At 36.0% G+C, this 18,635-nt stretch overlaps 1 protein-coding gene across 8 annotated transcripts in view; it reads left to right on the top strand.

Annotated features, from left to right (window-relative positions):
* Window positions 1–18,635, top strand: part of LOC119642613 — a 143,149-nt gene that overhangs the window by 101,925 nt on the left and 22,589 nt on the right. For 5 of the 8 annotated variants that reach the window (XR_005248095.1, XM_038041803.1, XM_038041808.1 and 2 more), the window contains 3 exons: window positions 3,727–4,086; window positions 15,522–15,841; window positions 15,972–16,248. Coding sequence is in view for 7 of the 8 variants with exons in the window: in XM_038041803.1 (XP_037897731.1) it covers window positions 3,727–4,086; window positions 15,522–15,841; window positions 15,972–16,248 (957 nt within the window). In the remaining variant the exon portion in view is untranslated. The remainder of the gene's footprint in view (window positions 1–3,726; window positions 4,087–15,521; window positions 15,842–15,971; window positions 16,249–18,635) is intronic. The other 3 variants (XM_038041805.1, XM_038041806.1, XM_038041809.1) reach the window with 3 other exon arrangements.

Raw genomic sequence — 18,635 nt, 5'->3', positions numbered from 1 at the left:
GCTGGAGATTCTGGAGAATTTGGTATATTAGATTTTAGCATATGTGTTATTGTTTTAATTTTTTCAATATTTACAGTTGCTTTGGTTTTTTCAATATTATCATTGGCGGGTGATGTAACTGGTTTCGCAATATAATTTTTGGTTAATGGGGGAACAGGTTTTTCATTGGAAGCAGTTGGAGTTAAAGTCTTACTAGGCTCGATTTGCGAGGCAACAGCAGCGTAGGTATTACTTTTGTCAATTCCATGGGCTACAGATGGCTTTCTTTCCCGGTATGTGCGTCGCGCTTCGCCCATGCTACAGTAATTTTCTGTTTTGATTTTTCGAATTTCACGCAGAGTGTTGATCGTTCCAATTTAAGCAGAAGCTACGCGTACAGTTTTCAGGATGCGGAGGAAGACCACAGTTAGCACAGGATGGAGGACTGATGCATCTTTTTGCCGTATGGCCCAGGCGTTGGCAATTTTTACACCTCATAGGATTTGGGATGTATAGTTCTACTTTACATTTGTACCAAGCTACATCAACTGTTGCCGGTAGCCGATAGCGGTCAAAAGACAAAACAATTCTTCCTGTAGGAGAGCGGTTTTTTCCATGGTTATTTAATTTGGTGAATTTGCAGACCTCAGTCACTCCTTCACTGCCCATTTCGCGCACAATTTCATCTTCCGGCACATGCTTTAAGCATGGGGCATAAACTACGTTTTTAAACGAGTTCAGTTTGTCATGCAGTTTAGCGGTAAATTTCCATCGCGTAAAATCGATATAGAGTCTATATGCGTTGTAATGCAATCTAGTGCTTTTTTAATAGCGAAAGGGCTGAATTGCGAAATTTTTATGGAGGATCAGTTGGAGAAATCACAACATATTTTTTGTCGATAGGAACGATACTACTAGTTGGCAACACCGGAAATTCGGAATTTTTAATTTTTTTTTTTTGAGGGGATACGTCTGCTAATACACGAAATCTATTTGAGTTTATATCAGGCGGCCCCGGGGCCTTCTGGTTGTCTCTAAATTAATAAATTGGGAAATAACCACTCACTTGAAAAGGCTGAGGATAATGACAATTGTTTTCAATATTTTATTTTTCTTTTATGTTTTTTGTTTTTTTGATTTTTTTATTATATTTGCAGAAAAAGAAAGCAAATATCGTATCTGCGACAATCAGTTTTTGCAAAAGCACAGAGAACACACGAGTTAAACACACAAAAACACCGAAAAGCACCGAAAACAGTTAAAAAATCGCAGACGAAAAACAAAACACGCACTACTCAGAACACAAGTCGATAACTGTCCTATTAAAGTAAAACTTTTTGTTTGGCCTAAATTAATTCCGGACAATTTAATTATTTCTTTTTGGTTCTCACGACTCTCTCTTCTTTCTCTTGCAATTTCCCTGTATACCCGAATCTGAAAATCTGTTTTCGACTTAACATTTTGGAAAACCGTTAAATTTTTTGGTATTTCATGTCTTATTAATTGTAAATGTAATTTTTATTACAACCTTTTTATTTATTTCCACTTTTATTTTTGTTCTAACAAATGTTTTACTCACTACTCTAAAAACTTAACCACAGGAGCACCATTTTTTTTCTTCCGCTATCTTCATAAAGTTGGTTGCAGTTTTTCTCCTCAACGTCAAACCTCTCTTCGTGGATGAAATTACCAAACTCCTAATTACAAGTTTGCATTTGTAACCACTCTTACTTACATTATACCACTACATGTTACAAGCTTAAGCAATCATTTTTTGCTCGTAAACGTAACTCTTGTTTCACAATTTATTTTCGGAATTAATGACTATGACATATTTTGTAAAATGAATTCGAATAGTTACAATATGAGATAATAAGTAAGCTAAAATATTACATTAATTATGTTATCAAAAGCCTTTCTCAGGTGCCTTACTTATTTATTTACTTATTCATGAAACAACTAAAATAAACCAGAAGCCGAATTCAATTGATTCTTCCAAGCATATCTTTTAGTCATCATTATTAACAACTAGTATGTATGGAGAAGTAAAGAAAAAATGAAAATAGATTACTTAAATTAAATAAAAAAGATGGACACCGCAGGCACAGAGATACGCCCGCAACCAGGACAGATCCAAGTTGCAGGCGAACGCCAAGCAAAACAAGTTACTTTTCGAATCATAGCCAGATGTTCAGAAAACGATATAGACAAATCGCGCTTATTAAGTAAAGTTGTTTTGAAAGACTTTAAAGAATCAAATATTAAGATTAAGTTATAGACGTAATTTAGGTTTCTGCAAACAAGTCTAAACGGGTTAAACTGCTCATTATAATATTTACATTGACTCACCTTAATGAACATTAAGTGCCTAGAGAACGAGTTAGGGACATTAAAGATTATTTTACTAAGTGATGTGGACAAATGGGTTACGCTTAATTAACTTAATTAAGAAGGGGACACCAGGAATAAACATACGTTTCTTAAGTGACGGTAAGAAGCAATCTATTTGAACTATGAGGCCAAGACACAAGCGGGTCTCAACTTAAATTTCTAAGGGCAAACAGCAAGAATTGCTTTTGGACTGATTCAATTGAATCTATATAATACCTGTAGGAGGGAGATAACACAACAGAGCCGTACTCAAACATCAGTCTAACTAAGCACATGTATAAACGATTTGTAACGTAAGAATCTTTAAGCTCTTTGCACCACCCCTTCACAAAACCTAGCGTCCACCTAGGTTTACTTGAGTAGTAAAAGTGCTCAATGTGCAAATTAATATAATAATATTTGGTCGAATGGAGCCCGTAAGTCGACGGACAAATCTACGTTTTCAAACTTGTGTGAGTCAATGAAATAGTTAGTATTGAATGACTTTCTCGTTGAGAAAGAAAGCTTTTTGCATTTTTTTAGAATTACTTTCATAAAATTTAACGAGCACCACGTAACCTAATTAGCCAAGTCAACTTGAAGCTGATACGATTGCGATTCCAAGGAGAAGGAAGACCCGGCGCAGAACAAATGATAGCAAGCAAAAGTGTGATTACGTAAATATATTTATTGCCGTGATAGGCAATAACGTAGATTCGGTGATTAAAGTCGATGTCTATTACTGCTACGAATTGAATACTGAGTCGAATTCTTTTATATAACACAAGTATAATAAATCATTCATTAATGTATTTTGAGCGAAAGCTTTTTGCAAACTCAAAACAAGGTCCAAATCCTAAACCATATTATTGTTTGATCTGGAAACACTTTATAAAGACATTTTTACGTACATCATTTTAAAGAATTTCTTCGGAATTGTGGATAAGTTTTTAGAAAAGACATTTTATTAAAAAAAAATTTCTAAACTAAAAATTGGACGATTTAAGAGCAATATTCAGGAAAAACAACACATTTAACGTGTCTGTTTCTCTGAAGCCGCGACAGGTCACGCCTGATTTTGGCAATTTTCAAATTTGCAGTTATGGTATTTAGAATGAGCATACATATGTTGTAAGTACTAACAAGGAATCAAATTGCAATGTGATTTGTAACTTAAGTGTTTTGATATAATTACGTATTTGGTTACATAAATTCTGATGACCCAAGCAAATAGTAGTTTACAGTAATAGGGATGCCTATTTGTTCCTGTATATATACACTCACCCATCATTCAACACGCCATAGCACTTTTGACTGCTAAATGATTAGCTGTGAAAGTTCAATCCAATGATATCCTGTGTATGTGACTTTTCACAGGTATCACTGATAATTTGCCTGATTTCAATAATAAAAATGTAGTATTTCATAACCTCTCAAAAATATATCGTGGCAATGGATTAGATGTCTACACTTCCACAAAACTAGTTCCAGCAGAACGATTAACAGAATCGTCATTGTTTTCTTCTACTTTGGTAATTACAAGTAAAACCTGGAGGGATATTGGCGATAATAGAAACTTTTCTACTCTGCCAAATTTCATTTATCGCAAGAGATGCCGAACGGAGGATGATTGGGCAACAGTTGTCTTGAATTGTACGGATGATGACATTATTAATGAACGAGTTGCTGTTATTGGTTTCCTAATCAATTGGGTTAAAGCATATAATCACATAAAACGTGAGTGTGTATTTTCGTTGATATGTATTCCAGATTTGATGTGATCATTTACCACATCTCACGAAAAAATTAATGATTTTTTTTTGTCTTTAGTATTTTAAACAATGTATTTGGAAAGTTAAACTGAAATTTGAAATTACGATGAAGTCAAATCCGGCGACGATAAAATTTCCTTCGCTGGGAACAAATTTGCATAAGTATTGCGTATAAACCAAACAAAGTTACCTCAAATCTCCCTTTTAAAGCTGATTTTGTAAAGAAGTTGTTGCAAAAGGGAAATGTACACAAGTGTTAGAAAGTGAATTATTAATTCAAAAACATTAAAAAAAAAAAAAAATAAAGTGTGTCCGAAGCTATATTCGTGAATTGTGAAACAAAGAAAAGAAATTTGGTAAAACGTCACAACCTTCTTTAATGTTCGTTAATTAAGGAAGAGAACAATGACAGTCACGACTAATAAGAAGGGATCATCATGAGGCGGGCGCAAAAGGTGTTGCATGATTCTTCTGACCCCCTAGCGCTACCTTAAAAAGAATAAGTAAATTTTTTCTAATATTTACAAATTACATATAAATGTATGTTGTGTCGTTGTATGCAGATGTACACACAAGTTACGCGTTTCCAAAGCAAAGATGAATTGGTGTACATAAAGATTAGTGTTACAGAATTTAATATTTCTGAAATCTAACTACAGTTTTTGAACATTTCTCTAGGTCGCTGGTATTATACGGGAAGAACGAAGGGGCTGCTACAACCCGAAGAAACTGGGAAGAATTGCGAACGTTTGCGAGGTGCTGCACATCATTTGTATTCATTAAAAACTAGGAGGAGATCATTTGAATTCTCCAGTACCCCAAACAACTTATGTTGATGTTTATGTGGAGGCACTGCAATTAAGGCAGTTCGGTGAAGAAGTTAGAAGATTGCTGGCATGAAATTTATAAACATAACAATCTTGAAAATATAAATAACATTTTCTCAAACTTTCAAGTCGCACAAAAGTTTACATAAAAACTAAATAAATGCTCAGAGTAAAACGTTTTATACACTGGATTTTCTTCTTATTGTTCCCTTTTACCTTGGCAACCCTTAGGCGTGCGTGATCGCGGTTTTCCTGTTTGGCTGAAATTATTTTGTAAATCTTATAAATCATTTAAATTTATGTCAGTAGGGGTTAGTTATCACCGCTGCTGCGTAAATTAATCAAAAACTTTTACTTGCATTGTGAACGTTCGGAGGGCTGGCGCTTTAAGATATTTACATTTAAATCCCAGCAATCCTAGCAATGAGATTGTAATAAGTGCATAAAATTGGGTTAAATGTTTTCAATACAAAACAAGTGTAACAAGTATAATAAATTAATACAAAATATAAGAAATATAATGCAAAAATAAAGAAAAACAAAATTGAGAGGATAGTATTGCAATCATCATCATCAACAACAACAAAAGCAACAACTACAACAATAATAGCGACACGAAGAATAAGATCATTACAAAAATATTATATCGACCTTCTATTTTCCTATACCAGTAATTTATAGATAAAAAATTACTTTTTTAATATGCTCGGTAGCATCACATGTTTTTATTCGCCACAAACGAGATCTGTGTAATGGGCGTGTATAAAGCGTCCATCACCTCTTCCCTTGCTTTCGAATTAAGGCGGGTAAGCAATTCCTGACTTAAACGCGAATTGCACAGTGTCGCTTATAAATACACAGTTGGACCATCTTTGTAAAAATTCGCTAAGCATTAAAGCCCCTATTATTCGTTTAAACTAGTTGGCTATGGTATAACGCATGAATCAACAATAATAATAATAATAATAAAAACTGCAGCAACATCTTCAACAATAATAGTAAAACCGTTTTTGGTCTTATTCAGTTGGGGTTGATTTACTACCAGTTACCAGGTCATTGAATATCGTGTATTTTTTAGTTTTAATATACTGACCACCTATATTTTTTGATTGCTTTTCAAAACTCTGGTGTGGATTGTCTTCGCCCGAATTGTGTCGAAATCTATTTCGGATTTAATTGTTGTACGATGTCTTCGTAAGCGCGTCGTTCACGGTAATTGGGCTATCGGCAAGAGAAATTAACGCATTGCATTACCCTTTAAAAATGATTCATTGCTCTTGCCCTGATTGTAGAGCGAGTAAAATCAACTTCAACACGTTGTTCTCTCAAACCAAGCGTGAGGATATGTCCAAAAAATTAATTGCATTTTGCGACAACTTTAATGAACAACAAGAGTTGTTCAAGAAAACTACGCTGAAGCAAGGTAACCGCCCTAAACCGAATCGGAACGTCGCTTAAAGGGAACTTCTCCTGCACTTAGCTGAAGCTTTCGGAGCTTTTTTCGACCTGTGTCCACTTGTCCATGTCATTTTGATTCCCCCGTGTTTTCGGATATAGAATGTATGGCCGTTCATGTGATAGTCGCATAAAGGAATTTACTCTTACATTGCTCCCAAATCGGATGTATGTGTTTACAGTAAACATGCGTCACTTATTCGTTTTGTAGTGGATAGCATTAAGCCACCGAATGTAATTATTGTGCTTGGTGACTTTAACTTATCTAACGCCTCTTGGCGTTGTAACTCTGATACTGGTTGGGCTGATACCCATTGGGGTTCCGGAAAGATTTAAAAAATTCCTAGATGCCTTGGACCTAATATGTTGTAATGTGCTTGATTTAGCGGTTAGTCGCTGTCTGCCTTTCGTCTTAGCTGAGGATTCTCACCATCTGTCAAGCCGATTTCAACCTTGTGCGCTAATTTCATCTCTAGCAACTTTAACTCCGCATGGCCATATCCGTGCCAGATGAGCGAATGCATTTCCATCCCAAGAACAATTATCTCTCATGAAGAAATCTTACAATTTCTACGATCCTCAAAGTACAGTTGTATGCTGCGCCAGGTTTCCCTCGTGTATTCTCAAAAACTATCCAGATGAATAATTATTGCATTCATTTTCAATAGTTTTGTTGGTAGGGGTGGGTTTCCCGGAAGACTAGTTTTATTCTCCCACTTTATAAAAGTGGGCAAAAAAAGGCATCATGCTGAAAACTATACAAGAATTGTCAAGCTTAGTCTGTTGCGTAAACTATTTGAGCGCATTATTACGTCTAGGATTAAATTTACTAATAAATCCGCTATCACTTTCCTTTTTTATCCACTTAGAGTGCTCTATAGCAGTTTAAATCAGTACTGTAACTTTATCTTGTTATCAGATTGTCTTGCGTGCTATATTTCTTAATGCCAATGCGCCGCCGACGTTTCACTTAAACTGATAGCTAATGTTATTATTCGGAATCCTGATACGCAGTTTGCGAAGTAATTGACAGCCCCATCGGTTATTTTCTTGAATGTTTATATTAATTGCCTATTGTTTTAAGTTTTTTTATTTTATTGTAGTTAGGTTAAGTCCTTCAATGTATTAATTGTCCAATTCAGCTGAATCTTTGCTGTAGTTTATGGAAACAAACTAAATTGAAATTAAATATGATGAAAGAAAAATAGATTTGACACACAAGAATTGAAGAGAAATTTTAATATACTGACGAAAAAGGTGTCATTTATATGAATTAATCAATGTAAAGAAATTCTTAACATTCATTTTTGTGTAAAAAAGAATATATGATAATTCACTTTTTCTGCCAAAAAATATGGATTTAACTTTACTACATTTTTCGATTGTAAAACTTTACATAATTTTCTATTCATTTCATTTTGCATGCTTGTTATTGTTTATCATATTCAAATTGTTTTGAACACCAATTTGACTCTCACTTCGTACGCCTTATTAATGCATTGAAATTTAAAATTTGCGGAGAAGTATTGGAAAGCTGGCGATGATGGTACTTGATAAGCCTATTGGCGATAATCAATTGTCTCTTAAAAAAAAACAGATAATAAGGGGGTAGTTGCCTGCTTATATTATCACTCCCAGCACCACAGAAAAAAAATCTAGATAAACGTCAAATAAGCGATCCAAGAGCTTCATTTGGATCCTATTCGTTTGTGGAAACGGTTTATTTACAGTAATAATATACTTGCGTTTTTTCCACAGTTTTGTTTGCAATTGCGTTTTTAATATATTCTTCAAATAGCAAAATATTCTTGCACTTATGAAAAAGATGAAGAAAGTTTCATTAATTTTAAGTCGCGTATTCCATATTTATTTCTCTTTCCATATTTATTTATCTTAAAAAACAATTTTCAATTTGAGCCTCTCATACGTTAAGTACTACTATTAATCATATAAGTGGTTTTGTTTAACATTGAGATTTGAAGGTCCTTGCCGAGTTTTTATGTACCTGTTATCAATAACAACAGCAACGCAGTTAATAGGAGTCATTTGTATGCTTGTTCTTTCATTCTCATTATTTGTGTGAGCCGAAATTCTGTTAATGGTTTCTCGATATGACGACGCATTCTCTTAAACGCTTCCAAAGCAAAAATACGTGTTGTTCTGTGTTTTTAAGTGAGTATGTGCTACAGTCTGCATACAAGTGAGTAAGTACGAAAAAAAGTCAAACAGCAGGTATATATATCGGAAATATAAATTGTTTTATATTCTTTATTTATTTTGAACAGTTGAAGAATTCTAAATTCTGTTTTCATTAAATGTTTTGACAAATTTCAAAAAATATGTCCATATCACAAAATATGAAGAAATTTTTTATTATTAAAAAAAATTATGTTATTTATATATTTATTAATTTTATTTGCTTACACATCTATATTTAACATACTCCATCTGATTTTGTATATCACAGATGAGTTACTCTAAAACGCGTCTATTTACTATAATGCTTTGTGGGGCAGTTATCTGCCTTTCGTTAGGTGCCTGAGATAGCTCGACGATTTCCCATATAACCCCAAACAAAAAAATTTATTTTGAGGGACGTTCTCGCTCTCTTAGTGAATTGCTTTACCAAATGGGAGGTTGCAATCACAAGCAATCTTTTTTAGATAAAGTCTTTATTTATCTCACATTATTACAATTCATTCGGGTGATCCAAGAGGAAATTTATTTTATCTTACTCTATAGTTTAACCAAAATTAATGTTGGCAGTGCGATCCAGAAGAAGAAAGACACTAATGGAAATTGTCGTTTCCTCGACACGGATGACGGGGGAAGTCACCTGACTCGTACTTTTTCCAAGGTTGTTTTTTGCTAACGTTACTGTCCCTCGCCGACTTAATATAATAATTAATTTACTATTAAATTAGCCTAACACTCCCCTCTCCGTGACGAAGGACAGGTGAGGCCAAAACGAGGGACGACCTTGTCTTCTTACATATCCTCCATTTTTCGGGGGAATGATTGATGAGGATCCTTTGCTCGTTCGGACATGTTCGCCATAAGGCGAATTTTCATCGGGTGCTGCCCGGAGTACAAATCAAACAATTCAGCGACGGTACCTACGTCACTTGGTCTACCGCTCCTTCTTCGAGCTTGCTACGGATTAGGAAGACGCATCTTGAAGCATCTCCACCACTGCCGCCGGTAGTCGATGCTTGTCAATACCATATGCTTGCTCTACAAAGTGGATGCATATAACGATATGCAATCACACTACAACATATTGTATTTATATTTCGATTTATTATTTCGATTCAATTTGTTATAAGATATTAAATTATTACATTTATGTTCTATAGTTAATTTAGTTTATTTTATTTCTTATTAATTTTATTTTGTGTTGGTTGGTTGTTTGTACTCTTTTTTGTAACCCCAATTAAATGGGCCTAAGCCAATTAAACTTTCGGTGACTACTCATTACCGCTTTAATTCTTCGATGTTTGATCCTGCTATCCCTGTTCAATCAGTGTAATGTGGATACTTTTTAAATTTTTATATCGCCCTCTAATGTTGCGATGATGTCTAAAATAGTTGATTAATAATGACTATTTTCCTTCAACAAAACTAAGTGTCTACTATTATTTGGCAAAGTTACTATTTCCATGTCTATTCTATTACATCGCATATTATTAAATAATAATTCAGAGCCGATAGCCTGTGTTGCTAGTGCTCAATGTCTTTTTTTTAGTCTAAGAATTCAATTCATTAGTCTAAAATTAAAATAATAATAATAAATAATAATTCAACTCTTAAGCACGTCCACCTAGCTATTCTTGGGAATCAACTCTGTTATGATTTATTTTGGACTACTACCGAACTTTATAGAAACATTACAATCGTTTGTAATTTTATAAAACTAAAATTCGTAGATTTCTGAGTTGAAACCGATTAAAGATATGCGTTTTCTTTTTTCTTTCTTTTTAACACTGGGACGCGCGTTTCCGATGAAAACCACAATTTTTTTAAGCCGAATTTACTTGTTAATTTAGAACGACAGTTTTCCTTATAAAAAAAATATAAATAAAAAAAAAATTTGTATTTTACATAATAATACTATGTATTTGTATTTTACATAATAAACTATTCCTCGGCATCACATTTCGGCGGGGTAGGGCGGTGCCTTATGAAAGGTGCATTCGCTCAGCCTTGCGATCGTTCGTCGGGTTCGAGTAGAGTCGCCTGTTTGTCGGAGTTGTTGGTTTTGGTGGTGACGGGAGTCTCACATCCGTCCGCGGACGAGGGCGATGCCGAGCTAGTCGTGGCAATAGATTGGTCTCAGGGCCTTCACTGGATTGCGAAGGACCCCCACTGGGAATTGTTGCCGGCTTTCATCTCGATTTGGTTAGTTTCACTGCGGGTAATTACATGCAAAGATAGAATAAATGAAACATTTGTAAGGGGAGCTTCGCAAGCAGTGCGCACGGTGAGGGGCTGGCTCGCCCGACACGGTGATCGTGCTGCTCGTGACGGGTAGCCGTGTGGCATTGTCCGGGTTGGGTGACGAGCTTAGCGTCTTGCAAATGAACTCACTTTAGCGTTCGTGTGGTGGTCTCCTCGACCTGGATGGGATTAAATTCGCACCACGTGGTAAGGCCCCTGGAATGGAAGTGCCGACTTGGCGGCGCATTGTTAGCCGCCTTCGAAAGGATCCCATGAAGTGTGAGAAGACTATCGACCAAGGCTCTTCCGGCAGGGCCGTTAACATTTATCAGACCGGCTTTTGCTGGACTGATTTATGTTGTTGGCAGCTCAAGCAGTTTTGCACTTAACGGGCGATGTCCCGGTGTATTCCGGGCCAGTATTATTGACTGCAACTTCGTTGTTTCGTCTTTTCCGCTGAGGGCTCGTCATGGTTCTCTTGCAAGATCGCGCCCCCCATGGGTGTTGGTACGCACAATTTCCATGCCGCTTCTCCCCCTTCTATACTGTTCGACGGAAAATGACATGAAATGAGTGGTGAAATCGGTGAACTACTGCGGTTCTACCTAGACCTCTTGCAGCTTGTTAGTTAGCCACTGGCCACTGGTCTTTGAGGCTATAAAATAGTTTGAATTTTCGGTAGAGGATATGCATCGACTTACTGTTTAGATGGCAGAAGGCCATTCACATACGCCGAGTTCCGTTTTTATTCCCTGTCGTGGTTATCGGTGAGTTGTAGGGGCTCTTGGCGGGTTCGATTTAGCTATTTGCAATCAGCTTGTTGACCTCGGCGTTGATTATTGCTTACATGGCCGGGTTTCATGTGGCATATCATAATTTGAACGATTGATCATCCTTCATGATAATTTTGTGCTCGGCGATGGTGGTGACTCCCTGTCAGCTTGCAAACTTTGGAAATTCTTGCTGCAGGAAACGTTCGATGCATCGCTGTCCGTACTCGATGCTGAGTCGCGGCCCGTCAATCGCATTTTGGTTATTTGTTGTGGTTTGCGGTGTTTCGAGAGACGCAATAATTATTCTTCGTGATTTAGAGCCAACTTTCAGAACAAAGCGTTGATAAAAGAAGAGATTTAAACATATGTTTATTTTGGGGAAAGTATATTTAAATGCTTGCTTTTACTAGGTTATGGAGTTAAGTCCTCTAATTGCCACTGAAAATATCCAGGAGCTGAACATTTTTGTAAAGTTTCCCACGCAGTTAAATTTCAATTTTCATACTTTCACTAGGACCGGTAATAAAAAGAAAATTATTAAAATTTTTCTTTGATTCTTTCTAAAAACTTTCTTTACTTGCTTGTTTTTAGAACTTCCTTTGGGGTTTTCGCTGCCTTAACTGACGGTCCTTTTTCCATTTCCTTCAATTCTTGCGTTATTATATTTTGCTTATAATGAATACGCATTTGTTTTAATAATATTCCAAAAGGCCTCATCTACCAATTATTAAATGGAGTTTTGTTGTTTCCCTCTTTTCTTTTCAATTTACCATAAATTTTATTACTTTTCAACTACAATTAATATTCGTAAACATTGTCTGCGCGATCAAACACCTTCACTTGACAACGAATCTCACTTAATACCCGTTTTTCGCTTCGCACCCATGCACGAATTCTAATGTTCCATTCAAACCTCTGCCGCAGTTGTATCTGTCAATTCGCCTTAATTTTTTTTTGCTTTTGCTTTTGCTCTCGCGCAACGGTTTTTGGTTCCTTATGGGCTTTTGAGTGCCCGAAATTGTTGTTGCTTCATCGTAACAAGCACATTAGGCGAGTACGTTTTTCTTTGCCTTTTTTTTATTGTTTGTTCGTTATCTTTTTTTTTTGTCTCTTAACAATATTCACTGATTTAATTGCAGGTGTTTCATGAATTTTCGCTTTGGAAATTTTATCAGAAATTTTTCCTTTTATTTTTTTGTCTTTTAAAATAACTTCCACACCCACCCACATGCTCTATATATTATTATTCGAAAAAAACTCGGTGCTGCTGATGTGTTGGCAAAGTTCAGTTCAACTTTTATGATTTTTCACAATAATATTTTCTTTTCGTCGTTTTATTTAATCCTCTTTTTTTTCGTTTCACCAAATTTTCTTTTCTCTCTGGTTCAATTTTCACCTATTTCACAAATGTTTTTCATTGAGATGTCTCACGCTAGTGTGCCACTTGTAAAGGGCTGTTTTGTCCACAAAAGATTTCTTTTGTTTTTTTCTAAAATATCTTTAATACATATTTCACGGCTTTATTTTGCTAACTTGCATTTATATACTGCTTTCATATTTCTTTAAAATATTTACTTCAAAAAAATACTTCAGTCAATACTTCAGTATTTTGAGAATATCGTTTACATCGCAGAATGAGCATAACGGGAGTATATCTTCTTCAGTATAATGTTGACGATTGATTTTTGTGTCCTATATATAATTTAATTAATTTCGAAATGTGATGTCGTTGAACAATGCTATCAAATGCAATCTATTTTCATAAGGAAGCAAAGAAACAAGCGGGTCGCAAGGCTAATTCTTAAGGGCAAAAAGACAGGAATTGCTTTTGAACGGATATTAAAGCTAAATAGCGCTTATAGGAAGGTGGCCGTACAACAGAGGCATCATAGCGTAGTCCTTCAAAACTCATGGTACCCACCAAAGGCAAAGCATTATCGACGTTACAAAGAACTCAGACAGTGCCATAGATATTGTTGCCTCTCTAGGGGAACTCCCAATTTTTTTGGGTTTAAAATTACCAACACGCGCTTATCATCGTGGGTAACGAAATTCCAACACTTTGTTTATTTCTCAAACGCAAAATTTCGGAAATTGGATTTTTACCTTCCCTCTTCCAATATTTCAAAATTCTTGGCAATTGATATTTTTTGTCCTCTAAAGTTGATTTTTTGTTAACGTACCATCTTCTTCCAATAACATCAATGGATCTACGCCCTCAAAGGGCCTTTGATTTTCCGAAGTGCCTTTGGATCTCAGAGTCGAAATTGCCATTCTGACACCAATTTTATATTTTTAAATGGGTCATCTTCTCTATAGACTTCCTCAACTATGTATGTATGTCAGCTTATATTTTTCGCTACTACAGATTACAAATCAAAGACATAAATATTAGGAGTTATTTTCTCTTTCAATTTTGTTTTAAATTTTAGTCTTCGGTATGCGCGCTTGTATATTACGTGAACTTAAGACCATATATGTGCCTAGTATGAAGAGTTTTTTTCCAAACTTTCTAATCGTGGTCATTTCAAAAATCAATTTAATTAAGACGATCAAAAAATTATTAAAAGATTATCTACTATTGCAACTAATATGACAAATATCATTAGTGTGTCAATAACAATATATATGCAGTAAATGCAAGGAAAAAGAAGAAGTGACTAAATAAACAAAACAATAACCCAAATAAATTATTTATTTATGGCAGTCGAAGAGCATCGAAAATAATTATTTACTTTCGCTCACATATTGATATTTCCGTCATTAATGAGATTATTTTTCATATACATTAATTGTGAAATATGCGCACTTTGTAAAAATATTTTATTATATTTTTCCTTCGAATGTCCTAATAAATTTTGTATTGAAAAGTTTTTCACGCGAAAATAATGAAAATGCAAACACCATTGACTGCCGTATGCTAATTAGTTGATAAATCGACTCGACAATCGACTCAAACGCAAAAATAGCGGTTGAGCTTACTAGACATAGAGTGGCTTAAAGTAACTCCAGACTAAATTTAGTGCAGATATGATTAATTGGGTGGTTCGAATATATAAACTGAGATAAGATCGCGTAAATACTCTTTGAGGCCTTTTAGAGTATTTTGGGGTTCGTAGCTATCAACGCGTCTTGTTTTAGCGGGAAATATTGACAGTATACAGAATTTATTTGAATTTCGTAGTGAATACGACAGCAGGGATGAAGCCGCTTCGCAGGAACGCGAAACTCCTCTTGGAATGGAGAAAAATTCGCCTAAATGCAATAATGTAATAATTTAAAAAATGCATTTTGGTGTACGTCCGTCCAGTGTTATATGAAACATAAATATTCATAAATATTTATAAACATATGTCAAGATACACAAATGTAACTCATTCTTCTCTTGTAAGTTATTTCAGTCATGTTTGTTGGCCGACCATGTTTGTTTTTGAAAGCAATGCAACAACCTGTTATCAATTTTATCTTTCTCTTAGTTTTTCGTAGTCAAATTGTCAAATTAATAGCTTTTGATAAAAATAATGCTACATATAGCAATCCTAATATAAAGAAAGTAATTCAGCTTAACTTGCGTTCATTCTGCTCCAATCGTCCTTGGTACTTTGAAAGAAAATTTCCAATAACATCTACAAACTACAGGAACAAAAGCACCCAAAAGTGGGAGCTAGCTGTTGGAAAAAAATGTTATTTTGTTAAGTCGTGAATAGTAAATGTAAATACAGGGTCTAAATGTGAACTTATTATTTTTCTCTTTAAAAATGTTTATTTGTCCCGTCAGTTACTATTTGAATAAAAAAAGAAGAAAGTGAAAGGTTTAAGGGAAAACAAGTGCTAATAGTTGTAACGTCTAAGGCAGACACAATTGATTTTTTTATTAACCACTTGTATTTGTTCCTCTTTTTTCACAGAACATCAAGAGCAGTTTTATCTTTATTTAATAATAGCTGTAGCTGCTGGTATGCTTTTATGCGTGACTCTTGTAATTGGACGACTCACGTTGCAGCGAAGGCGCGCTTGTTGCAAGAATAGTCTATCCAGTGTAAGCAACAACGAAAAGATAGTCAGAGATAAGGTGCAAAGTACTAGTGATAAAGATGGGAAGCATCAACAAGTACCAGCGCGTGATACCCAACCGAACGTCTCTTTCGGGGATAACTTATCTGACATCGATGCAGACGTTGATTTGAGAACCCAAATGCCGCTCTCCGGCCTATCATCACGAAATGAGGTAAAAAGTAAATACAAATTATTATTAAGGAAGTGGTACTCGAATGTATTTTCGCACGCATATGTATGCGAATTAAAAACATTTTTTTAAACAAAATTTTTCTTCATTTTATCTCTTTTTGTGTAATTAGTCATATATGACGTATGCTCCTAACCATAGTTGCAATTTAGGTTCTTTGCGCGACAACCACACATCTACGCATTATGGAACGGCAACCACTATGCTTATGCCTTCAACATCCCAGCACAATAATTTAATAATGGCGGGAGATCATAATGTAAATAATGTCAAAGTTTTGAGTTGTCCTGCAACAGTAGGCAATCGGCAAAATACACCTCCAACACCATCTTCCCTTTACACTAGCATAGGACTGTGTTCACTGTCCCTTGGTGGACCTATCGGTACAGGTAAGCCGATTAAGTTATAAGCCACGAATTTGAGGATTTTGTGTTAATATGAACGACACATACATATCTGACCGTGCATTTACGTTTGCTTACAAAATTAATTATTTAATATTTCTCTTGGTACAATCACATCACTTTCGTATTGATAGCGTGCAATGAGTTGCTAGATATTTTATATATATTTAGAATTTCCTGATTACAGTAACAAATTATTCATTTACACTTTCAAGCGGAATAATAGTTCAATTTCTTGATCAGATTCCTATAGCTCTATGTATACTTTCATTCCATTTAATCAAAAGCATAAGGTTTGGTTTACTGGATATGCAATGTAAATAGGTGTAATATAAATTTAGCTGCTTAGTGCTACATAGCAATGGATTAAATATTTAAACTTATAAATGGAGAAGGACCATATTCAGCTTGTGCAAGCTTTTGGACTACAATGTATGAAACGTTATTTATTGTATACTCTGATCAAAGAATAGTAAGATTTTTCCGCATAAATCTCACCCAAGATACTAGCTAATTGGCAGCCATGCCGCAGGTGAACAAAACGTCGTCAAAACATTGTTACGACTAGAATAGGATTTTCGCGTACGACCTACAAAACATTGAACCAATCAATCAATCTTCGTACGAAGGTGGGTAAGCCAAAATATAACTCGAGTGAAAATTTGAAGCGATGACGATAGTTTTCCTTCATTATATTATTCCATCGGTCAAACCGATTAACAAGTAATGTTATTAAAGTTCTACGCCTCATCCGGTGGCACTGTTTCGACTTAACTGGGGAGAAACAAATTGAATTCAGGAACGTCTTAAAAGTTCTTGTGGAAATTGACGTTAAGAACTAATTTTAAATCTGGAAAAAGTTCGGCATTCTATGTACTTTCAACGGGATAAAGCAATTTTGGCGTAGAATAAGCGATTTGCCTGCACGTATCTTAAGATATATTTGTAGGCTAGTTGCGAATAATCATCAAGCAGTCTCGGACCAAGAGCGTCAGAAGAGGAGGGGCGACTGAAAAGGCCGCAAAACCCCGCGAATCTTCGGCGACAGGAGGATACGGCGAATCTGTTCTACCATCTTCATAAGTTTATCCTTAATCTTATCTAGGTGTGGAATAAACTTGCCTCGATCATGCATGGTACTAAGACTGACCCCATTCAATCTGAGGTCTGCTGGACGAGAGGCTATCTTTCAGCACCATCATTACAGTTTCCTCCATGTCCTCATGCACCGATGACTCTCGTAGTGCTTTCACCGCGTTCTTCTATGTCTTTCCGAGCCATACCCTTCACCAAGATGAGCAGGTGAAAATCAAGAAATCAAGTATTCCATTAACTCCGCCGCACATGCCTTCTAGCTGCCTTAACAAACCGCCCATCATAATGTTCCACATAAATGGTCCACTGATGGGTCCGTGTGGACAACTTCTAAACACATCCCTGAAGGCAATGTCGTTTGTGCCGACAACAAAAGCTCGCCACTGAGAGAAATAGCCAGCCCAGAGTTTAATATCTAGGCAATTTACCTCCCGCAGCCTGGCAAGTATATTTTCCCAGTTAAAATGATCGAACGCACCTTAAAGTCAATAAATATGGCTAAGACATATTTCTCATTACAATCCCGGACACGTACCTGCACATGTAGCCAGGCATCTTCCGTGCGGAGACCCTTGCGGAAGCCAAACTGCCTATACTTTTCTAAGCACTGGAAGAAGACTGATACCCCGATAAGACGAAGGATCACTTCTCACCCTATCAGGTGATTTCAGCAGAACCAAAACATTTGCCATTTTCCACGGCGTTGTTAAAAAAGCCTTTAGACAGACACGGATAATAGGTCGTATATAGTAATCAGGAATAACGTTCAATAGGCCTTTTGCCATCGCCACGGTAATTTCGTTAATGCCTTGCTATCTTTTTGATCTGACTTTGGAAATTGCATTCTCCACCTCATACTTTTCCGAGGGAGGAGTAAGAGGAGCAAATCCAATACTGGGAATCACCTCATGATCCTGCCCAGGGAAGAATGTTCCCAGTTATGCATCCAGACACTCTAAGTCGATGGTACCCCATTTTAAGTGCAAATACCGCTTATCTCCAAGGATTTTCTCCCCTTGATAACACGGTACACCTGACCTATAGGATCATCTCGGTTTCGGGACAGAAAATTTCTCCAATCGTCCTCTTTAATCAATAAGCATGCGCTTGTAGTCATTGAGGCATTGCCTGAATTCGACTCTGAGCTGAACAGCTTTCGCAGCATTAGACCCTCTTGCCCGCTGGAACTGGCTTCTAAGGCGACGGACAGCCTTTCTTTTATCGGACAGACGACGTGTCCACTATACCCCTCTTTAATTTGCCTTGCGGCATCTCTC

The sequence above is a fragment of the Glossina fuscipes genome, unplaced genomic scaffold (genome assembly GCF_014805625.2).
Source record: "Glossina fuscipes isolate IAEA_lab_2018 unplaced genomic scaffold, Yale_Gfus_2 237, whole genome shotgun sequence".
Classification (NCBI taxonomy): Eukaryota; Metazoa; Arthropoda; class Insecta; order Diptera; family Glossinidae; genus Glossina; species Glossina fuscipes.
The sequence above is the reverse complement of the archived record's forward strand: the minus strand, read 5'-3'. Positions and strand labels throughout refer to the sequence as shown.